The sequence below is a fragment of the Convolutriloba macropyga genome, chromosome 4 (genome assembly GCF_964194025.1).
Source record: "Convolutriloba macropyga chromosome 4, txConMacr16.3, whole genome shotgun sequence".
Classification (NCBI taxonomy): domain Eukaryota; kingdom Metazoa; phylum Xenacoelomorpha; order Acoela; family Convolutidae; genus Convolutriloba; species Convolutriloba macropyga.
The window spans coordinates 40,227,672-40,252,723 of NC_134471.1; the positions used below are offsets into that span (position 1 = coordinate 40,227,672).

At 35.7% G+C, this 25,052-nt stretch overlaps 2 protein-coding genes across 4 annotated transcripts in view; one reads left to right on the forward strand and one right to left on the reverse strand.

Annotated features, from left to right (window-relative positions):
* The window catches only part of LOC142337669 (polyadenylate-binding protein-interacting protein 1-like), a 509,163-nt gene that overhangs the window by 212,370 nt on the left and 271,741 nt on the right, over positions 1-25,052 (forward strand). The window lies entirely within an intron of this gene.
* Positions 1-25,052, reverse strand: part of LOC142337668 (patched domain-containing protein 3-like) — a 119,289-nt gene that overhangs the window by 704 nt on the left and 93,533 nt on the right. For both annotated transcript variants that reach the window (XM_075387085.1, XM_075387084.1), the window contains exons 14-17: positions 18,626-18,751; positions 18,064-18,205; positions 14,654-14,778; positions 14,135-14,248 (exon numbers count right to left, since the gene is read on the reverse strand). In XM_075387085.1, coding sequence (XP_075243200.1) covers positions 14,135-14,248; positions 14,654-14,778; positions 18,064-18,205; positions 18,626-18,751 — 507 coding nt within the window. The remainder of the gene's footprint in view (positions 1-14,134; positions 14,249-14,653; positions 14,779-18,063; positions 18,206-18,625; positions 18,752-25,052) is intronic.

Sequence of the window (25,052 nt, forward strand, 5' to 3'; positions counted from 1 at the left end):
AGACCACAAGACTTTTTGGGTTAGATCCGGTCTGTCATTTTTATGAGACACATACGCCCTATTAGGAAAAAGCCCTGAGGTAGCTTTTTCAAAAATAACATTCGAAACCATAAACTCAAGACTCAAGAATTAGGGAAAACAGGTCTGGCAATACTTAGATGCACACTATTTAAAGTTCACTAAGTGATTTCACAAGTCATTTTTTTAAGTGATGTAAGTTCCCAGTAACTTCACCACACTAAGTACTTTGAAGGACTAACAAACGCGGCTAAGGGCCTCTAATGAAACTTAATGCCCGCTGAGCTTTACCTGTTTATCCCGTTTTGAAAGCTCAGTCATGAAAAGTCATGAAAGTCAGGGTAAGACGAAACAAATATCTGTTAGACGAAGTAAAAAAAACATAGCAGGACCAGTCCTTCAAAGAAATTTCATTGACTAAACAAAAACTAGTCCTAGAACGGCCTATGAATGAATTGGAGAACAAAAAACCACTAGTGAGATATGTAATTTTGATTCTAACAAAAACTAGGTCCAGAATGGGCTGTGAATGGATTGGGAAAACTAGTTAGAAAAAAATCCGATCCAAAAAATCGAAAAAACAGTAAAAATCGGAGTGAAATTGCCGCATGTGAACAAAAAACCACTACCGAGAAACCGAACTTTTGTTCAAACACCGTTTTCTCAATCTACTTTAAATTTGAAGCGAAACAAATTCACGCCGCAAAACCACTCGCTTTTTCGCTCCACTTCCTGTTTCGGCGTGACCAAAATCACTACTCCAATTTGACTTCAAAAATCATGAAAATGTGTGAACAGATCTTAAAAAAATAGCCGTAGGAATTCCGGAAACGACTCGAAGGGGAAAATTGCCCACACTTATGACTAAACAACTAGAAACATAACCGACTAACGTCGGGCGAATTGCTCTCAAACGACCGGTTGGCTTGGTCAGTAGCTAGCCACGGGGGGGGGGGGGGGTGCACCGGGGGATGATGGGGGCAGCACTGGGTGGGGGGGGGGGCAAAAGCGCGGTGGGGGGGTGTCAACCTCAAAGACTCCAAGACAGTTTGAGCTGAAACAGACCGGAAAGGCTCTAGGAGCACATAATGCCCGCTGGGCGCTACCTGTTTATCCCGTTTTTGAGGACGAAAAGTCAAAAGCGTCAGACGAAAAATTGGTCAAGCGAAAAATCGCATTAAAAAAAGACCGACAGGACTAATATAATTGCTACAAACTTCGTTTGAGAGCAATTAACAACTATTGTGAAAACTGAACCTCCACAAATGCCAACAAAAATTAAGAATAAAAACGGCATTCAAAAACCAAAAACTAGAACAAAAAAACTAGAAAAACTTATGACTTTTTAAATAGTACAAGGAAACATAAAGTTGAATAAAGTCACTTTGCAATTAGAGCAATGAAAAGCTCGCAAAACAAAGGACAAGTCATAATAGGCTAAGAAACTTGTCTAAAGAAAACCTGCAAAAAAATGGTTTAAAAACTCAATTTTTCGGTCAATTTTTCTAAGAAAAAATGATTTATACCAAGAAAACTTTCGTCAATTGCTATCTGAATATTCCTTAAGTAACAATCTTCTATTCAAATCCCACTTACAGCATCAAATAAAAAAACAGGCAAAAAATCATTAAATTTCGCTTAAAAATCAGCAAAACTGACCAAAAACCTCCAAATTAGCATCAAACTCAAATTAACTACTTGAAAACTTCAATTTCTATCAAAACAAGCCTAAAACTAATACAATATCATAATCAAACCTCATAACCATCAAAAGCTGCAAAAAACTGCTTTTAAAAGCCGCACGTAAACAAAAAAAATTCGCTCGCTTAGAAAATTTTTTCACACATCAATTTCTCGCTCTCTCAAAAACAGCGGTATGAACAAAAACCACTCTCTTTTCGCTCCGCTCTTCACTTTTGTCCAGCACCAAAAATACTCCAAATTTTTCCACGCGTTTAATTTCCCGCTTAAAAAAAATCTCCAATAAAATTGATTAAAAAAGGACTTCTCCAATACTTTTGGGCTGTCGTAAAAAAGACAGCGCCCCAATACAATTCAAATTCTTTGAATGGTCAAAAAAAATAGTAGCGCTACAATAGCCACCTGAAATTGCTGACGCGGCTATTAATGAAAGAAATTCAGATCGCTCAAAGCCCAAAAGTTCAAGGGCGCAAAAATCACAAAGTTAAAACGGTCAAGCAAAAAGACCAACGCGTTTACAAAAATCGATTCAAAGATTTTCCGAGAGCAATTAATAAGATATTCAAATTTTGATACAGAGTTACTAGCTAATGAACGTCAGTAAAAGTGCTCCACCTATTTTACAGTGGTTGTCAACTCACCCATTCGAAGACCCAAGCCGCTAAAGCTATCCAACTGTAAAAAAAAAAAATTATAAAACAGCAAAACTCATTAAGTTGTGATAAGCTCTCTGCACAATTTCGTTCGAAGAGCTGTTATCATTATATTCAGCAACAAACAATGCTTCCAAAAAACTTCGTTTGAAATAGTTTACGAGAAAACAAACCAATTTGATCAACTAGGATTGCTTCAACGAACACGAACAACCATTTGGCAAGCACACAATACTTCGAGCACCTGATAGACAAACAATTCCACAAAAAGGTTGCCCGTAGAATACAGGAAACAATTCGAAGAGTCTTGCACCTCAATCACTAACCTAACCATACCCAAATAAATCAAAACCAAAATAAGAAATGCAAGTTCGGCTTTTCGCCCGTTCGACTCTAATTCCTAGCTCCTCTACCAGATAACTAAACCCCCTTCCAGCATTTGAACTCATGTATTTATTTAGATTTAATTTCAACCATTATCAACCAATGAAACCTGTGACAAAAGAGACCAAGCAATAAGAAAAAAATACAACCGATTTTCTCAAATTCTACTTTTTGCTCATTAACAGAATAAAAGTCACTGAAAGCATTAGCTACGCACTGAAAGAATTTTCTCATTTATATAAATCTGTTACAGCAACCAAAGAGAAGTCATTATTGTGAATAAGTGATTGGAGAGCAACAAGTATAACATACAACCGAAACAAAAAATAACCAAAATTTTTGAACAGGGTATAAATCTTGAAAGCAATATCTATAACCTCATACCATTAACTCGATTCATTTATGCATACCTAGCAACCGATAAGACCTGTCATTTATGGAACGAAGAGATACGAAAACAAAGTGAAAAAACTCGAAAAATTGAAAATATTTCTTGAAAATAATGACAAGTTTCAAAGTCAGAGCAATCAATAGCTTTAAAATCGACAAAATCACTAAAGCAATTAAAGGAAAAAACAAGAAGTTCAATAAAAATAGCTGGCAGATCGCCAGAAAATAGCCGCAATAGCTTCGTACACCTGCAGTCTCAAAACGACAAAAAGCCTTTCTTAAACTTTTCCTTATATTTTGATTAAGAAACTGTTTAACTTAAGAAAATTTTTAATAGATTCCCTCAAATACCCTTCATTTAGAGTGACACGCACTCATTTGACCTTATCTCTTTGAATTATAATAAAGAAAAGTGAATTTTAGAGTCAGGAAGTCATTTTTGAGAGTGAGGTTAGTCACGTGTGACCAGAAACTTGTTCACGCGAATGAGCAAAAAAAAAAGAGTCAAAAATGACGTCAAAAATTTTGGTGATTTAAGTTGAAATTGCATCAACGAATGAGCAAAAAGCAGATTTGAAGTGATTGTGATGTCATTCGGAAATGAATATCAAGAAGATGGACTGAATTTCAAAAAAATTCAGGTTTAAATAACTTTTAGTTTTAGAGTCATATCAAATTATTCAAAAACTTAACAGTTCGTTCTCTCTGGTTTAAAAGATCTTGGCTAAATAAATTCAATCCATTCTGAAGCCAAAATACGAAAAAAAATAAGTAGATAAAACAAAAAATTTTTGCTACGAAATTGCATTACCAAACTGTAGCCCAAAGAAATCTCACAGAAAATCAATGGCACACTACTTCCAATAAAGTAAAGATCAGAAAGAAAAAAATTGAGAACTGGCAAATAATTTAAAGAACTTAAAAAACGTGGGCAAAAAATTATGGCTGCAAATCATCATAGACACATCCCAAAACAATCATGAAGCCAAAAACTTAAATGCCACGGATAATTTGTCAAAAAGATGGCTTCTTCCGAATTTGAAAAAATTAGAGCCGCAAAAAGAGAAAGTTTAAATATTAAATCTTGAACGTTCTTTAGATTACTCCAGCCATCCTCCAGACAAATAAAACTATGGAAACTGAATTGAACGGTTCGAAAAACATTTTGATTTCAAGATTGACATTATAAAACTTAACCACCGCCGAATATTCTTTTGACTATCATGAAACTGAAAAGTCTAACAACATTCCCATTCTAGTAAATAAGATCAACATTAAAGGCAACAATTGCTCCCACGTGGTCCCCCAAAAATCAGGAATATCCCCAACATCACGTTTCCCGGTTTACTAGCGGAGTCTTTTCCCCAACTGCTTCAAACCCCAACGACAACTTTCGAGAAAATGTTTGGTTTTGCATAATTGGTTTTCTATAAGCACAATGTCATACAACAATTGACGTTAAAAACTGAGAACAGCACTGCCTTATCTAGAAAAAAGCCATAAACATACGATTACTATAAAGTCAGTACAAAAACAAAAAAATGAAAAACAAATTTAAAACATACCCAAAAAACTGAAAAGTGCAAAATTTAAAAAGTCTCCAGATTTCGTAGTGAAAAAAGATGATCAAAACCATTTTTTGTCTCTGGAGTTCTCCCATGTAACCCATCTGCAAGACTTGTAACCCATATGCCCAAATTTAAAACATACCCAAAAAACTGAAAAGTGCAAAATTTAAAAAGTCTCCAGATTTCGTAGTGAAAAAAGATGATCAAAACCATTTTTTGTCTCTGGAGTTCTCCCATGTAACCCATCTGCAAGACTTGTAACCCATATGCCCGGCAGATTGTCGGAAATAACCGCCGTTGACGCGTTTGATGCACATCGGGATTGAAACAGAAAGACACTGAAAATTTTTCTGTTTTCTTTTTTCAGTGTCAAAAAGTGTTATCATTTGGCGTGTAGTTTCAGTTAGATTCTAAAACCATACTTTATTCAGCTTCGAAACTGAAAGCTAATAAGCTCAATACCAATATAAGCTAGCAATCACTAATAGAATTTTGATAGCCTAATGCACGATGACTTAATGACCCGGCTTTATCGTTTTATCCGGTTTCTTTTGACACTGACCGTATACGCTACATTGCGTAATTCAAAGCATGAAAGAATTCGAAATCCATTCAGTTGAAAGTGAGTGAAGTAAGTCAGAGGTCAAACGTGAAAATCGTGAAATTTTAAATTCGAAAACAAATTTTTAAATTTTAAATTCGAACGCAAATTTTGAAATCTTGCTAAAAATCGTGATATTATTATTCCGGACCATTTCATTGTCTCAAGAGCATCCAATATCCCTATTTCAAGCCTTTAATAGTTTCACGGGCTCAAAGATCCATATACTTGGAACTCTGAAAATTTGAAAATCTTAATTTTATTAAAAAATGCTAAAACTCGAGTAATTAAAATGTTGATAACCATTCCCTTAACCCTAGAAACTGTGAAGCAGCTTATTATCAAACCTTGGAGGAGGTCCCTAGCCCCCTTGTGTCGCAAAAAATATAAAAAGTTCAAAACTCAAAAAATTGCAAATATATTTTTTAAATTGCTCAAATTCGTGATTTTAAAATCTTAGAATATCCATTACTTGTACAAACTATACTGTAACCTATCATCAAACCCTACACGAGGTTCCTTGGCTCTTAAGGCTGGAGAAACCTAAAAACAAATACTGTCTTAGAAAAAAAGTTTCATCAAAAAATTGCCAAAGTTTGTGATATTAAAAAAACTACTCCATAGCCCAACAAAATATTTCCAGTAGCCTATTACCAAACCTTCATGGAGGCTTTCTGGGTCTGGAAAAACTCGAATAATGAAAACTGTAAAAAAAATTGACAAACTCAAGTTTTTGTTTAAAAAATGCTAAAATTTGTGATGTTAAAATGTTGAAAACAATTCAATTACCACTAGAAACTATGCGTTTTTCTTAGAATTACCAAAACGTATAGCTATTAAAACGATCATACAAAGTACATATTCTTTGCCAAATACCTTTATCCAGCTTCAATTTAAGACTGGTCCATTGACGAAAAAACACGAAAAATTGCAACATTTCGTGCTCAAAAATCCCCAAAAATGACGTTCTAACCTTAAACTACGTCCTTTCCAGTTAGTAGCTTCACACTGAGCAATTGGACTACTAAACGCAGCTAAGGAACTCTAATGAAACTTATCGCCCCCTGGGCGCAACATGTTTATCCCATTTTTAAGGATGAAAAGTCCAATGGGTCAGACGAAACATCGGTCAAGCAAATAATCGCATTAAAAAAGACCAAGAGGACTAATATAATTCCTATCGTTTGAGAGCAATTAAACAGTTCAAAGTTTTTCTTAGAATTACCAAAACGTATAGCTATTAAAACGATCATACAAAGTACATATTCTTTGCCAAATACCTTTATCCAGCTTCAATTTAAGACTGGTCCATTGACGAAAAAACACGAAAAATTGCAACATTTCGTGCTCAAAAATCCCCAAAAATGACGTTCTAACCTTAAACTACGTCCTTTCCAGTTAGTAGCTTCACACTGAGCAATTGGACTACTAAACGCAGCTAAGGAACTCTAATGAAACTTATCGCCCCCTGGGCGCAACATGTTTATCCCATTTTTAAGGATGAAAAGTCCAATGGGTCAGACGAAACATCGTTCAAGCAAATAATCGCATTAAAAAAGACCGAGAGGACTAATATAATTCCTACCGTTTGAGAGCAATTAAACAGTTCAAATGGCAAATTCAATAACTTTCTCTTGTAGTTTAAACCACCGCCCGAACCTAGTACTTCCGTAAAAATAATCGTCATTGATTCGTTAGAATAGGCGGCTGGAAAAATGAGGTCGAATGATAAAAATGAAACGAATGACAAATTTGACTTCTGCTTTATTTAAAAATTTTTTAGTTGACAATGAATTTTTGCTCATACGACTGAAATAATTGCTTCAAAATTCCTACAACAGCAATTAAAAATTCCTACAACAGCAATTAAAAAGACAACCTAGCATTATTTCAGCTTTGATTAAAAAAATTCCGAGCATTGAGCCAAAAAAGGCTAAAAATGCAGAGCGCGAACACAAAAACTTCCGGCTCAGCAAAAATATAAAAACAACCAACTAAAATCGGGCGAGTTGCTCTCAAACAACCGGCCAGCGGTTGTCTTCAACTGCAGCTTAGTGAGGCTAGCTATCGCTTAATTGAAGTGGCGTAAGGTGAGCGCAGCGGGGATGCAAAAGTAGATTGTGGCGACTGATGTGCGGGCGGTGGGTGTGGAAGTGGGATCAATTTCTAAGAACCGCCCTTCACACCATAGGTATCCAAAACAGTTTCAGTGAATCGCATACTTGGAGACAAGTGGGCTGAAAGGCTCTAAGAGAACTAAATGCCCACTTTGGCTACCACTTTATCCCCCTTTCTGAATACGAAAAGTCAAATGGGTTAGACGAAAAATCGGCCGAGCGAGAAATTGCATAAAAGAGACAAACAGGATTAAAACATTTGCTACAAACTGCTTCTGAGAGCAATTAACAATGATATCCTTAAAATGCTCCTTAAGTCAATTATGATAAAACACATTTCTACAACTCATGTCATCACGCCACATAACAGCAGCTGAAGTGCAGCATCAACAAAGAGATAGTGAGAGAGAAATAATACTCGAAAGAGAAAGAAAGAAAACCTAACCAAAAGAGAGAGAGAGTGAGAGAGAGAGAGAGCTAGGAATATTTTCCAGGCAGGGATTCGACTTCTTAATAGTAATTAAATCATAGAAAACTGAAAATGCAAAATTTAAAAGTTTTCAAATTTCGCAGTAAAAGTTGTTCAAAACCATTTTCTTGTTTCTTGGGTTTTGTCAAGTAACCCATCTGCACGACTTAAAAGTTTCTGGCCAGGAATGATCGTTAAACTCAGAAAAGAACAAAAAATATTCGAATATTTTAACAAAATCTTGCTAAAATTCAAGAAAATTTCATTGTCTCAAAAGACTTTCCAGTATCCAAATTTCACGGCATAAATAGATTGACTGGCTAAAAGATCCATAAAATTGGAACAATCATTTTCCAAAAATTGAAAAAAATTTAAATTTTACCCAAAAACTGGAGTCATATAAACATTGATCAACATTCCATTAACTCTGAAAACTATGAAGCAGCCAGTTATCAAACCCCAGAGGAGGTCCCTGATGCCTAAAAAATTCAAAAATAATCGAAAGATTCATAAAACCTAAAAAAAATAAAATTTTTGAAAAAATTGTTTAAATTCGTAAAATTAAAATCTTGAAAAACAAACCATTACATCTAAAAACTATGCAGTAGCATATTATCAAATTCTAGAGGAGGTTCATTGGCTCTTGAGGCTGTAGAAACCTGAACAATAAATTTAAATCGCAGCAAAAAAATTGCTGAACATTGCGAAAATTTTGAAGACTATTCCATGGCCAATAAAAAGCCAATAAAAATTTTTGGTAGCTTATTAACAAACCTCAAATATTGACATGTCAAAACGTCAAAAAAGTGCTAAATTTGGCGATGTTAAATGTTGAAAACTATTCTATTACATCTAAAATAAATACAGTAACCTATTGTCAGACACTAGAGGAGGTTACTTAGCTTTTGAGGCTGCAAAACCTGAAAAGCGACAAAAAGTTTTCGAGAAGTTTGAAAAAGCAGTTGTATCAAGAAAATTGCCACAAAATTTGTAATAAAAAGTTGAAAACTGTTTTATGGCCGAACAAAATGTCAGTAACCTATTATAAAATCCCTGATGAGGTTTTCTGGTCCCTGGGTCTAGAAGGACCTCATCAAGGAAAAAAATCATGTCAAAAAATTTAAAAATTGCACGTTGTCAAAAAATTAAAATTCGTGATGTCAAAATTTTGAAGAACATTACAATACATCTAGAAACTAAACAGTCACCTATTATTATGCACAGGAGGAGGTTATATGGCCCTTGAGGCTGGAGAAACCTATAAAAAGGACAATATTGGACACAATATTATTAAAATCTTAAAGAAGTTTTCTGGACCCTGGGTCTGAATAAACTTGAATAATGACAATTTCAAAAAACTTGAAAATGCAAGCTGTGTAAAAAAATGCTAAAATTCGTGATGTTTAGGTTGGAACGTATTCAATTACTACTAGAGACTATTCAGTAACCTATTATCACACCCTACAGAAGGTTCCTTGACACCTAGCGCTGAGAAACTCAAAAAGCTTGAAAAAATTGTGCAAATTAGTATAAAGTTGCGTGTTTTCAGGGGGTGTTCGTCAGTAGCTAGACACGAGGTGTTTAGGCTGGGTGGGGGAGGCGGGTTCCGGGAGCTGATGTGGGATGGGTTGCGGCAACAGTGGGTGTGGGGTATCAGCGCGCTGGTGTTAGGGGCAATATTGGGGTCCATAGTGGAGGGGTCTTCAACCTCTAGGAACCGCCCTTCACATCATAAGTATAATTTCCCAAAACAGTTTTGAGCTGAAAGGCTCTAAGAGCACTTATGCCCACTGGGCGCTACCTGTGTATTCCCCTTTTTGAGGACGAAAAGTCAACTTGTTCAGACAAAAAATCGGTCAAGCGAAAGATTGCATTAAAAGACCAACAGGACTATTATAATTGCTACAAAATTTGTTTGAGAGCAATTAAACAGCTCATACAATATCACTTTTTCGCACTTACTGTTGTAGTTTAAAACACCGCCCGAACAGTCCTTCCGTAAAAATACTCGTCATTGAGTCGTTATAGTAGGCCGCTGGAAAGATAAGGGCGAATGATAAAAATGAAACCAATGAAATTTTGTCTTCTGCTCTGATTTACAAATTTTTTATTTGACAATGAAAATTTTGCGTAATACTCACACGACTGAAATAATTGCTTCAAAATTCATACCACAGCAATTAAACAGACAACCCAGCATACAAATTTCTTTGGACTGTTCTAACTCCCGAACGTAAATATGACAATCATTAGGTACTCGTTCAAAATTTTAAAGATAGCCTCAAAGTTCTACGAAAAACGCTGCCCCATTCGAATTATGAGTCATTTGACATTCGTATTTTAACATTTGTGTTTATGTTTAAAATTTGTGTTATGCCACCTAGTTATACCGCCCAAATGACTGCTGTTGAAAAACCAAATGCATGCACACCTTCGCTTAATTCAACACGGAAGAAGGTCTATAAGTTTTACATAAACAACGTTTATACACAATGACTGAAAAACCAATTTTAGTTCTGCCGGATAAAAGCAGAACTTCAGTCGATAACTGTGAGCCCATTTGAACGATTTCAACTTTCAATTAAAACCTGGTTGTCTTTCTGTTCTTCAATGATCAACTTGCTACAGTTCATTAATACTGCTTGCAGTAAACAATTCAATTCGATGGTCAGGTTTGATTCACAAGTCTAAGTCTTATTTCAACAGCAATAACTTGGCGTTGTATGAGGTTGACAACATAATTGTATCAAGATTTTCGGTAAAATGATCCACTGACAAATATAAAATTATTTTTTTAAAATCTAGTTGCCCAAAACCTACTCAAAAGTCAAGAAACATTGTCTGCTACTTAAGCTCCAACGAGAAATTCGTGAAATTCAATGCCTCAGAAATAACCACCGTCGTCCCCACCGACGAAAGATTGGATTGAAACAGTCAAAAAACAGTCCCCAGATTGCCGGAATAGCTGCGAAAGAATAGACTTGCGTGCCGTATAACAGAGATAGAAATAGATACAGATATAATTGAAAAACAACCGACGTCGCTCAAAAAGCTAGGTAAAAAACTAATGATAAATCAATAAAGCTCGTTAAAATTCATTCCGCAGAACCATTTTATTAGGGACTTTTACTGCACACATGCAAAAGTCATTTTATTGAGTCACGAATGATCAAAATGTAATCATGTAAATGAACTTAAGACCTTTGCTAGAGAGAAAATGAGAAATGACAACTTGCGCGGAAAAACCGTTACAGAAATTAAAAATTCAATCAGAAAATTTGACCTTTTCTGCTTAGCTGTGTGAACAAATGTGAAACGCTAAAGAGCGTCAGACGACAAAACACAAAAAAACCAAGATCACCGCAATATAAGTCCACTCAGCTTAAAGTTTCGCAGCTTTAACAAAGTCGAGAAAGTTTTCTGGTCCATGGGTCTGGAAAGGCCTCAATAAGGAAAAACAATTGTCAACAAATTTGAAAACTACACGTTTTGTCAAAAAAATAACAAACATAACCGACTAACGTCGGGCGAATTGCTCTCAAACGACCGGCAAGCGGTTGGCCTCAGGGCGCTACCTCTTTATCCCTTTTCTGAAGACAAAAGTCAACTGGGTCAGACAAAAAGTCGGACGAAAAATTGCATAAAAGACAAACAAGATTAATATATTTGCTACAAATTGCTTTTGAGAGCAATTAACAATGCTTTCCTAAAAAGTGCCTGTTAGCTGATTTATGATAAAAAAAACATTTCAACTATAACTCATTGATAATGAGGATCAGTGATGACATTACGCCAAATAACAGCAGCTGAAGTGCGGCATCAGCAAGCGTTAAGGAAAGAGAGAGGGACAGAGAGAGAGAGAGATAAAACGTGAACGAGAGCGAATGAAGGAAAGGAACCCTAACCGAAAGAGAGAAAGAGACCAGAAACTTCTAGTTTTCTAAACTTGTTAATAAATAAATCATATAGAAAAGCTGAAAAAGGCAAAATTTAAAAAATTTAAAACCATTTTTGTCTCTAAAGTTCTGTCAAGTAACCCATCTCCGAGACCTGAAAAGTTTGGTTGGCCAGTAATGGTCTTTGAACTCACGAAAAGGACAATAAAATTGAAAAAGTTTGAAAATTGCAAACATAAAAAAATCTTGCTCAAAATCGAGACACTAATATGTTAAGAACAATTTCATTGTCACAAGAGACTATCCGGTATCCCTGTTTCAAGCCTGAAATAGTTTCACAGGCTCATAAAGATCCACACACTTGAAACAAAATTTTCCAAAAATTAAAAAAACAAATTTTATCCAAATATCACTAACACTGGAGTAAAAAAAATTTTGATCACCATCCCATTAACTCTATGAACTATGCAGCCGCTTAATATCAAACCTTGGAGGAGGCCCAGGGCCTCTGTTGCCGGAAAAAAATCAAAAACACGAAAAAATTGCAAATTCAAAAAATTGCTTTAAAAAAATGCGTAAATTCGTGATATTAAAATCTTGGAGAACATTCCAATAAAAGTATATTTTATACAGCAACATTTAGTCAAACACTTAAGGCAGATCTATGGCCCTTGAGGCTGGAGAAAGCTAAAAAAAATGATAAAAAATTCAAAAACCTTTAAAATTGCAAATTTTATTTTAAAAAAATTGCTAAAATTTGTGATATTAAGAAGTTGAAAATTAATCCATGACCAATTTTTAGTTACTTATTATCAAACTCTAACGGCGGCTTTTTGACCCTTGAGGCTCAAAAAATCTGAATAATGACAGTAAAAAAATTGAGAAATTGGCAAAAAATATAAAATATGCAAAATTCGCGATGTTAAAATCTTGCAAAACATTCCATATAATCTAGAAATTATTCAGTAACCTATTTTCAAACCCTAGAGGAGGTTCCTTGGCTCTTAAGGTATAAAATCTAAAACGACAAAAAATTTGCTAAAATTTGTCACATTAAAAAGTTCAAAAACTATTCCATGCGCAATAAAAATTTGTCAGTAACCTATTATTAAACCCCTCAGGATTTTTTCTTGGGGAGGACGAAAAGTCAAAAGCGTCAGACGAAAAATCGGTCAAGCGAAAAAATGCATAAAAAAGACCGACATGACTAATATAATTGCTACACACTTCGTTTGAGAGCAATTAAAAATTCGTGATGTTAAAAAGTTGAAACCATTCCATTGCCACTAGATACTATCCAGTAACCTATTATTAAACCTTAGATGAGGTTCCTTGACACCTAGGGCTCAAAAAATCTCAAAAAAAAATTCGAGAAGCTTGAAAAAAATTGCAAATTAGTATAAAATTGCGTTTTTAGCGAGCGGTTGTTCGTCAGTAGCTAGACACGAGAGGGGGGGGGGGGGGGGGTGTATCGGGCGCTGTGGGGGGAGGGGTGCTGCAACAGTGAGGTGGGGTGGGGGGGGGGGTAAGAGCTCGCTGGTGATGGGAGCAATAGTGGGGGGGGGACAGTGGATGGATCTTCAACCTCTAAGAACCACCCTTCACATCATAAGTATAATTTCCCAAAACAGTTTTGAGCTGAAAGGCTCTAATAGTACTAATGCCCACTGGGCGCTACTTGTGTATTTCCCTTTTTGAGGACAAAAAGTCAAATGGGTCAGACGAAAAATCGGTCAAGCAAAAAATAGCATAAAAAAGACCAACATGACTATTAAAATTGCTACAAAATTCGTTTGAGAGCAATTAAACAGTTCATACGGCAATTTCACTTTTTCGCACTTTCTATTTTAGTTTAAAACACAGCCCAATCAAAATTTTGCGTAAAACTCACACGACTGAAATAATTGCTTCAAAATTCGTACCACAGCAATTAACAGACAACCCAGCATACAAATTTCTTTGGACTGTTCTTACTCGCGAACATATATACGACAATCATTAGGTACTCGTTCAAAATTTAAAAGATAGCCTCACAGACAAAAGATAACGTAGTTCTACGAAAAACGCTGCCCCATTCGAACTATGAGTCACATTCGTGTTTTAAAATTTGTGTTGATGTTTAAACTTTTTTTATGCCACCCAATTATACCGCCCAATTTGTTGCTGTTGCATACGCATCGTCGTTTAATTCAACACGGAAGAAGGTCTAAGTTCTACATAACCAACGTTTTTAAACAATACTGACTGAAAAACAAATTTTAGTTCTGCCAGATGAAAGTAGAACTCCATGAGATCATTTTGAGCCCAATTGAACGCTTAATTGTTAATGAAAAATACCTGGTTGTCTTTCTGTTCTTCAATGATCAACTTGCTAATCGGAAGAAAACTCCACACGACTGGTATGAATACAACAGAGTGGAACACTGAGAATATAATAGCCATCAGCATCATCTAAAACAAATGGAAAGTTGAAAACATTTACGTTCGTGATTGAAGACATTTTTGAACTTCATATACATATCTTTCTCTTATATATGTTCGACTTCCCACTTGACGAGATTTAATTCGATTTTGGCACGCTTGCCGCGCAAAAACAGACAGTTCATTAATACTGCTTTCTGTCAAAAATTCAATTCAACGGACAGGTTTGATTCACCGGTCAGTCTTCTTTTCAAGAGCGATAACTGTATCGTATGAGGTTGACTTCAATATAATTGTATCAAGATTTTCGGTAACTTGATCCACTCAGGACAAATATGACAAATATTTTTTAAAACCTAGTTTTACGATCCACAGGCCGAAACCAATTCTCGCTTCTAAATTAATGAAAATTTAATTAATGTTGGTTCTGCTAACCTTGAAGGTTGTTTTGAATAGGTAAAATGAGGCAAAACTCAGCGGAATATAGGCCAGGTAATTAATCAGTCCCGCTCTAACTATACCCAGTCGAAGAGATGTCAGATAGTCCACCACCACCATGGCTGAAACAGTTGAATAAATTCCAATTTCAGAAACGGTGACTGCGATTGATGTTCAGATATTGATTCCCAAACCAATATAAATTTTCATAGCCAGTTAATTCCCACTCATAGCCAGTTAAATAAACATACCCGGCAGATTGCCGGAAAATAGCCGCCGTTGAATCCCATAACTCTATTCGGATTGAAAGAAACATAACCGGCAGGTTGCCGGAAAATAGCCGCCGTTGAATCCCATAACTCTATTCGGATTGAAAGAAACATACCCGGCAGATTGCCGGAAAATAGCCGCCGTTGAATCCCATAACTCTATTCGGATTGAAAGAAACATACCCGGCAGATTGCCGGAAAATAGCCGCCGTTGATTCCAATAAGCATGATTGGGATTGAACGAATAGAATATATTGAAAAAGATTTTTGTACAAAAACATTTTTTAAGTCCGATTTATTTTGATGGCATTTCGTAGTTGAACATACTTCTGTTTCTTAGAGAGAGGCTACAGGGGCTACTATCAACACCAATAAGCATTAGAGGTGGTAACTAAGACTTATAGGAACGACGTTCAAATAGCGGGCATCTAAAATTGGGCTTTATGGGTTTATCCCGTTTCTATTTCTGACTTCAGTTTTTTATACCGACTCTGTTCATTTTGAATTGCTTTGCTTAGCAACTGATGTTCAAATTCACTTTTAGCAGAATGAGAGAAGAGAGAAACTAGCCTAGAGAAGTCAAAAAGATTTCACGCAAAATGTCGAAAAAGCGGCAAAATGGTAAAGCGAAAAAAAGTTTGACGAAGTAAAAAAAAAAACGAGCGCAATAATAGCCGGCTGAGAAGATGAGGGTGGCTATTAAAAAGAAAATATCAACAAAAATTGATTTTTGTACAAAAACATTTTCAAGTGCAATTTATTTTGATGTCATTTCGTAATTGAACATACTCCTGTCTCTCGGTGAGAGGCTAAAGGGTCTAGTATCAATATCAATAAGCATTATAGATAGTAAATAAAACTTATGAGAAAAAAGTTCAAGTACCAGGCATCTAAAAATGGGCTTTTTGGGTTTATCCAATTTCTATTTCTGACTTAGATTTTTTATATTGACTCTCTTCATTTTGAATTGCTTTGCTGAGCAGAAAGATTTCACGCAAAATGTCGAAAAAGCGGCAAAATTGGTAAAGCGAAAAAAAAGTTCGACGAAGTAAAAAAAACATAGCCGGAAGAATTCCGGAAACGAATCGAAGTAGAAAATTGACTACTTATGACTAAACAACTACTTATGACTAAACAACTACTGTCAACCTTGAACTTCCACAAATGCCATAAAAGATTTAAGGAAGAAACATACGGCATTCAATAACAAATTTAACAAAACATAGTGGCAATTAGAACAATGAAAAGCTCGCAAAACAATGGGCAAGTCATAATAGGCTAAAAAACTTGTCTAGATTTAAAAAATGAAGAAAAACTGCAAAAAAAAACAAATTGTTTAAAATTTCTCAATTTTTTTTTGTCAATGTTCATAAGCAAAAAAAAAATTATACCAAGAAAAGTTTAGTTAATTGCTATCTGAGTATTCCTTAAGTAACAAGCTTCCATTCAAATCCCACTTAGAGCAATAAAACAAAAAACAGGCAAAAATCATTAAATTTCTTCTAAAAATCAGCAAAACTGATCGAAAACTTCCAAATTAGCATTAAACTCAAATTAAATATTTGAAACCTTGAATTCCTATCAAAACAAGCCTAAAACTAATACAATATCATAATCAAACCTCATTACCATCAAAAGTTGCAAAAAACTGCTTTTAAAAGCCTGACAATCTCTCCTGAAACAGTCTTAACTAACCACTACAAGTCGTTTTCACGCCTATACGTTATAGAAAAATCAGTTCAGGATAAAATTACAGGACAGAAAACAACCGAAATTGTTTTTAATTTTCACACCTTATTCATTTCTAATTCAAACATAGCCAGCAGATAGCAGGAAAATAGTCACCGCAAAAACCGGTCTACCGACGCTTGGATTGAAATTGAGCGAAATAGAGAAAAATGACGGCAGCAGAAAAATCTTCAAAGTATCAAAAGGTTCTAATTTGATACAAAGTTTCCAAAGAAAAAATTTAGTGAACCCATTCAAATAGGACGACGAAAGTTGGCTTCATACCAATGAAAGTCGGCAGCGTACTCTAAGGACCTCTAAAAACGTGATACAATAAGTCTTCAAATATCATTCTTTTGATTTCACTTTTTCACCTGAAAAAGTATTTGCGCATATCTGCTGAATGAACTTTAAATGCCATTCAGTTGAAAACGTGGGTGAGTGAGTAAGGCGGAAATCAAACGTGAAAGTCGAAACTTAGCAACAATTGCATAACTTAAGAACTTTAGCAACAAATTGTCGCCGTGAACAAAAATCACATAAGCGAAAGCGAATTATTCAAAAGAGAAAATTGTATTAAAAAAAGCACTCGCCTTTTTGAACAACTTCATCTCCGGAAATGATCAAAGACACTACTCCAAATTGACTTCATGCATCATTAAAACGTGTGAACAGATCTTAACCAACCACTAACTAAGTTAGTTGCATCCTTATACCACTCAATTTGAAACAACGGAGAAAATCAATTAACGTCCGGTGATAAATCAAAAAGCGACGAGAACTTCAGAAAGGCTACTCAACCTAGAGCTATAAAAATTACAAGTTGTCAACGCTGAGTTCTCAATGGGCTCAGTAAAACCTTTTGCAGTTCATTGATTCTTATTGACAATTTCGTTCTCAGCTTTGTGCAGATTTACTTGCTGTCATCGCCGGCAGCTCACCTGTTTATTTGGTGTTTTTTTTTCTGTAAAGTCCCAAATCCCGAGTGCTTTGAGCACAATAAACTTGGGACAAGAAATCTGGATCACACAATTTCTCATCAACTTGCTGACTTTTGTATTTTAACATTTGTAACAATTTTGTATTTTAACCACATTTAAACTGTGGTCCATGAAGGAGAATTGTTTTTTGCTGATCTCTTGTCAGAAACCCCAAATATGCACCTCTATTGAAATTAGGACAAGATTCAAGCAATTCCAAATTAGCAGCGAAAAGCATCGAAAGTTCTATAGTTATCGCTAAGAGTATTTAGTGATACAAGATACGCACCCCTGAAGGCTCCAGTACGAACAAGAATTTTCTGATGTTTCTACCTTTTCAAGTTTGACTTTCATATTTTATTTGAACAGCAATTCGATCATTACCTGGAATCCCTATACGAATAAACATGTTTTGAAAAGTGGTACTAACGTTCGCTCCTCAACAGGTTCCCCAATGACATGGATGAAGGAGTAACAATTTCAACTGAGAGCACCATTGCCGCCACCAAGTTATTGGCAGATATGCTGTTTATAGGAACACCCCAGAAGTGCATAAAACCAGTAACTTCGGTCTAAAACGGAAAATAATTACTTAGCAATATTGTATTCAGTGTTTCCATGAACAGATGAAATGCCATAGGTAAATCCATCCATCCCGACTTCTGAAAAACCAGATTGCAAGATGCGAAAACAAAAGGTTATATTTTATGACGCAGTCAGTCCATTGTAAGCGTCAATATTAAGTAAACAATGAATAATGCAGGTAAAAAGCATCATTCTGATTCGATACTGATTACGGATACTCTCGATATTAACCATCAAAACAAAAATTTGATTTTGAAAAACGTTATTTAATTAATCTATGTTTATTTTTTGCTAATTTGATCATGATCCTACTAGATGCACTTGATATATTGTTCATTTACGTTCTGCTGCTGATTATCGTACTCATTCTACCATAGAAATTATTCGAGTATATTGGACCTACTTACCATTGTCATGGCTACAGCAACAGTGGCCAGAACCGTAGATTTTAAGTTGAGAGTAAACACCAGATGCACTACAAACACAATTGCAACTCCAATCAACAGCACCAAGAGCGTGTTCTGCAATATCACCTAAACGATTCCAACGACTACATGACACGAACATTCAGTATCATTTCTTATCGAGGTTTCCAAAAATTGAACTTTATGCCAGCCACCTTCGGTTCAGACAATTTTTCACCTTTTTAGGGACATCTTAAACTAACTTATTGGGCATTTTAAAGCTCTTTGCCTCTAATTTCAGTACGCTGAGAAATTTCAAGAATTCGAAAAAATAGTGACAAAAGTACGGCCCTTTCCCATTTTTGTCCAATTTTAAGGCACTTTTCGGAAATTTTCCCTTCTAACCTCAATTTGAGGATAGAAGAGACCTCTTCGGAGAGAAAAGGATAATTTCATTTGAATCCATTTTGTTTCCGCATTTTCCAACATGTTCAATTTTTTATTCGATTCCAGAGGTCATCCCAGATCAACAGCGATTCAAAGCCCTATAACAACACTCAGAGAAGAGTTCTAAGAGGTCTAAATAAAATACTGAACAACAAAAGTGCAAAATGGTCAAGCGACAAATTTGCATAAAAAAGACCAACACGCTTACAATAACTACTATGAACTTCATTCAAGAGCAATTAAACAGCCCGAACAAACAGCTTAGAAGGTACTCCAAACAAACTGACAAAATAAGCTTAAAGTTTTATCTTGAAGTCTATATTCAGAAAACTGCTTCCAAGCGTATAATTAGTGGTTGAAATTTCCGAAAAACCATTTCGGCCAATGTTTAAAACTCGAAAAAGCCGCACCTGAGTTAAAAATTTTGCACGATTAGCTCAATTTTTTTCTCAGCAAAAATGGTGGTTTTGGGGGTGAGGGTACGATAGGGCTGGTGGTGCTGCTGGTTAAATCAGGAACAGCCCTTCACGTCATGAACTTAATCCTGAGCAGAAACTTATGTATCCTATTTTGGCGAAGAGACTAGTAGGGCTCGAAGAAAACTGTCAAGCAACTTAAGTCTCCCGCATCAGTGTCATGCAACTGTCTTTTGTTGTAACCAGTATCAGTACGTGAGCATGTCCCGCACTCGGTGAGGATGTCTAAATAGTCTTACACCATTCACTTTCGCCCCCTTCAGATGTTTCGGTGAAGCAAAATTTTGAGACTATTAAAACTGCGCCCTCTCTCATTTTACCTATTCTTGAGGCCCAAAGTTCAAATTGGTCAGATGAGAAAACTATTAAGAAAAAATTGATTTAAAGACCCACGCGTAGCAACATTTGTGAAGAAATAAACGTAACCGACTAACGTCGGGCGAATTGCTCTCAAACGAACGGCGAGCGGTTGGCTTTGTCAGTAGCTAGCCACGGTTTTGTGATGCTGGCTTTAGCTTGATTCGACTCGGCTACTTTTAGTTTTCTAGACTTGCTAGTAAATAAATCAAATAAAATCTGAAATTTTAAAAACTTGAATATTGCAAAATTTAAAAGAAGAGCTTCCAGATTTCGCTGTGAAAACGTTTAGAACTATTTTTTGTCTCTGGAGTTATGTCAAGTAAACCATCTGCAAGATTTGAAAAGCTTCGTTGGCCAGTAATGATCGTTAAACTCAGAAAAGGACAAAAAATATTCAACAATTTGAAAACATTCCAAATTTTAACAAAATCGTGCTAAATACCAAGATATTAAAATTTTCATAACCGTTTCATTGTCTCAAGAGACTATCCAGTATCCATATTTCAAGCTTTAAATAGTTTCAATGGCTCAAAGATTCATAATCTTGAAGAGTAAAAATTTTCCGAAAATTTGAATTAAAAATTATCAAAAAATTGCTAAAGCTGGAGTCATTAAAAAATTGATAACCATTCCATCAACTCTAGAAACTATGCGACAGCTTATCATCAAACCTTGGAGGAGGTTCCTAGGACCCTGTTGGCGAAAAAAATGAAACCTTAAAAGATTAAAAACTTGAAAGAATTGCAAATATTTTTAAAAATTGTTGATATTAAAATCTTGAAAAACATTCAATTACATCCAGAAGCTATGCAGTAACTTATTATCAAACAATAGAGGAGGTTCCGTGGCTCTTTAAGCTGGAAAAAACAAAAAAGGACAAAAATCGAAAAACATTGCAAGTTTTATCAAAAAATTGCAAAAATTTGTGACATTAAAAAGTTGAAGACTAATCCATATTTTCCCATAGTTTATCATTAAACAATTAAGAAGATTTTCTGAACCCTGAGGCCGAAAAAAAATCGAAAAAAAAATTTCAAGGATGAAAATTGCAACTTTTTCAAAAAATGCTGAAATTCGGGATGTTTAATAGTGGGGGGGGGGGGGGGGTTCCACAGTGGGGGTCTTCAACCTCTAAGAACTGCCCTTCACACCATAATTATAAGTCTCCAAAACAGTTTGAGCTGAAACAGCTAAGCTCTAGGAGCACTTTATGCCCGCTGGGCGCTACCTGTTTATCCCGTTTTTGAGGACGAAAAGTCACAAGCGTCAGACGAAAAATTGGTGAAGCGAAAAATCGCATAAAAAAGACCGACATGAGTAATATAATTGCTACAAACTTCGTTTGAGAGCAATTAAACATAGCCGGCAGATTGCCGGAACAGCTGCAGAAGAATAGACTTGCCTGCCGTAAAATACAGATAGAAACAGATTTGAAAAATCATCTCGACCGACTCTTTATTCAGAAGTCATGTACAATTGAAAATGATTTTGGGTGCAGAAAATTTTGATGAAGCAGAGGTTCGATCCACCAAACCCCGCCGCAAGAACCAGCTCCATTTACCAATACGTTACATGTCCCTTATGCTCGTTGATATTAACAAACTTTGTTTTAGCAACAGACAAATTCTGAATGCGAGAAATTTAGGTTACGCGAAAAGCAAGAAATCAAGTGTGAAAAAGTGACAGAAAACGTGAAGCGACAGAATCTTCTAGAACAAAATGTAAAACAAAGAGCGTCAGACGACAAAAAACATAGCCGGAAGATTTCCGGAGACGACTCGGAATAGAAGCCTTGTCAAAAACCGACAAGGCCAAAACCCATTAAAAAACAGGTAGTATGCAATAAGATATTAACAACAGACAGACAACCTATAAAATGAGTTCAAAGAAAAACGAGGAAAGGCAAAGATGATGACGGACAAAACCGAAAAACTTTACCAATGCTAAATGCAATTTCCGAACCATTAAACTGCGAAATGTTAATTACATTCTACTTTACATTACTCCACCACCCATTGTTCGACGTAGAAGTAATAAACAACAAAAATTAGAAAACAATTGAAAAACATAAAAATTGCAAGTTTTATCAAAGAATTGCCAAATTGGCCAACCATAAATTTTCCAGTAACTTATTATTAAACACTAACGAAGGTTTTCTGAACCCTGAGGCCGAAAAAAATCGAATAATGACAATAACTTTCAAAAATAACTTTTGTCAAAAAATGCTGAATTTCGGGATGATAAAATCTTAAATAATCCATTACCGTAAGAAATTATACAGTAACCTGTTTTCAAACCCTAGAGGAGGTTTCTCGGCTCATGAGGCAGCACAAACCTAGAAACCGACAAATACTTTCAAAAAACTTCAAAAAGCAGGTTTTATCAAAAAAATTTAAAATTTGTCATATTTAAAAAATGAAAGCTATTCCATGGCACATAAAATTTTATTAGTGACTTAATATCAAAGCCTTAAGGAAATTTTCTGACTCCTGCGTCTGAAAGACGTGAATTATGAAAAATAAAGGTCAAAAAAATGAAAATTGCACCTTTTATAAACCCCTAGAGGAGTTTCCTTGACACCTTGAAAAAAACTTGATAATTTGTGAAACTTAGTATAAAATTGCGTGTTTTTAGCGATCCGTTGTTCGTCAGTAGCAATGGGGGTGGGGGGGGGTGGGGATTGGGTGCACAGACAGCTGATGTGGAGGGGGTTGAGGATGGCAAAATTGGGGTGGGGGCGCAACAGCGGGGTTGGGGGGGGGGGCGTGGAGGTCAACAGTGGGGGTCTTCAACCTCTAACAACCGCCCTTCACACCATAAGTCCAAAACAGTTTGAGCTGACAGGCTCTAGGAGCACTTAATGCCCGCTGGGCGCTACCTGTTTATCCCGTTTTTGAAGACAAAGTCAAAAGCGTTTGTTTTTGAGGACCAAAAGTCAAAGCGTCAGACGAAAAATCGGTCAAGCAAAAAAATCGCATTAAAAGACCAACAGGAGTAATATAATTGCTACAAACTTCGTTTGAGAGTTATTAAACATAGCCGGCAGATAGCCGGATCAGCTGCAAAAGAAGAGACTAGCGTGCCGTAAAATACAGATAGAAACAGATTTGAAAAAAAGTTATCTCGGCCGCCTTTTTTTATTCAAAAGGGATGTACTTTGAGAGAACGATTTTGGGTGCAAAAAATTTTGACGAAGCAGAGTTTCGATCCACCAAACCCAGCCGCAAGAACCAGCTCCATTTACCACTACGCTACATGTCCCTTATGCTCGTTGATATTAACGAACTTTGTTTTAGCAACAGACAAATTCGGAATGCGAGCAATTTAGGTTACGCGAAAAGCAAGAAATCAATTGTGAAAAAGTGACCGAAATCGTGAAGCGACAGAATCTTCTAGAAAATGTAAAACAAAAAGAGCATCAGACAAAAAAACAGCCGGAAGATTTCCGGAGACGACTCGTAGTAGAAGCCCTGGTAAAAACCGACTAGGCAAAAACCCCTATAAAACAGGTAGTTTACAATAAGATATTAAAAATGGACAGACAACCTCATAAATGAGTTCATAAAGAGAAACGAGGAAAGGCAAGATGATGACGGACAAAACCGATAAAAATTCTCTACCAATGCTAAATGCAACTTCCTAACCACTTAACTGCGAAATGTTAATTACATTCTACTTCACAATAATCAACCACCCATTGTTTGACGTAGAATTAATAAACAAAAATGACAAAAATCGAAAAACAAAAAAATTGCAAATATTTGTAACATTAAAAAGTTGAAAACTAACCCATTGCCAATCATAAATTTTCCAGTACCTTATTATTAAACACTTGAGGTTTTCTGAACCCTGAGGCCAAAAACAATCGAATAATGACAATAACTTTCAAAAATTGCTTTTGTCAAAAAAAGCTGAATTTCGGGATGATAAAATTTTGAAAAATAATCCATTACCGTAAGAAATTATACAGTAACCTGTTTTCAAACCCTAGAGGAGGTTTCTCGGCTCATGAGGCTGCACAAACCTAGAAACCGACAAATACTTCAAAAACTTTAAAAAGCAGGTTTTATCAAAAAAATTTAAATTTTTCATAGTTAAAAACTGAAAGCTATTCCATGGCACATAAAATTTTATTAGTGACTTAATATCAAACCCTTAAGGAAGTTTTCTGGCCCCTGCGTCTGGAAAGACGTGATTAATGAAAAATAAAGGTCAAAAAATTGAAAATTGCACATTTTGTCAAAAAAAGCTAAAATTCGTGATGTTAAAAAGTTGAAACCACTCCACTACCACTAGAAACTATGCAGTGATGCATTATAAAACACTAGAGGAGTTTCCTTGAAACCTAGGGCTGAAAGAACTCAATACTGACAAAATTTTTGAAAAAATTTGAAAATAATGTGAAAATTAGTATAAAATTGCGTGTTTTTAGCGATCGGTGTTTCGTCAGTAGCCATTGCTGGGGGATGGGGGTGGCAAAATTGGGATAGGCGCACAACAGCGCGGTGGGGGGTAGAGGTCAACAAAACAGAGTAAAAAAGATCTAGGAGCACTTAATGCCCGCTGGACGCTACCTGTTTATCCCCTTTTTGAGGACGGAAGGTCAAAAGCGTCTGTTTTTGTGGACGAAAAGTCAAAAGCGTCAGACGAAAAATCGGTCAAGCGAAAAATTGCATTAAAAAAGACCGACAGGAGTAATATAATTGCTAAAAACTTCGTTTGAGAGCAATTAAACATAGCCTGCAGATTCCCGGAATAGCTTCAAAAGAATAGACTTGCGTGCCGTAAAAATCAGATATTTGGAAAATAGTTATCCATATATCACTACGCTAAATGTCCCTTATGCTCGTTGATATTAAAAAATTTTGTTTTAGCAACAGACAAATTCTGGATGAGAGCAATTTAGGCTACGCGAAAAGCAAGAAATCAATTGTGAAGTGACAGAAAACTTGAAGCGACAAAATCATCTAGAACAAAATGTAAAACAAAAAGAGCGTCAGACGACAAAACAAAAACATAACCGAAGATTTCCGGAGACGACTCGGAGTAGAAGCCCTGGTAAAAACCGACTAGGCAAAATCCCCTATAAAACAGGTAGTTTGCCTGAAGATATCAACAATAGACAGACAACCTCAAAAATGAGTTCA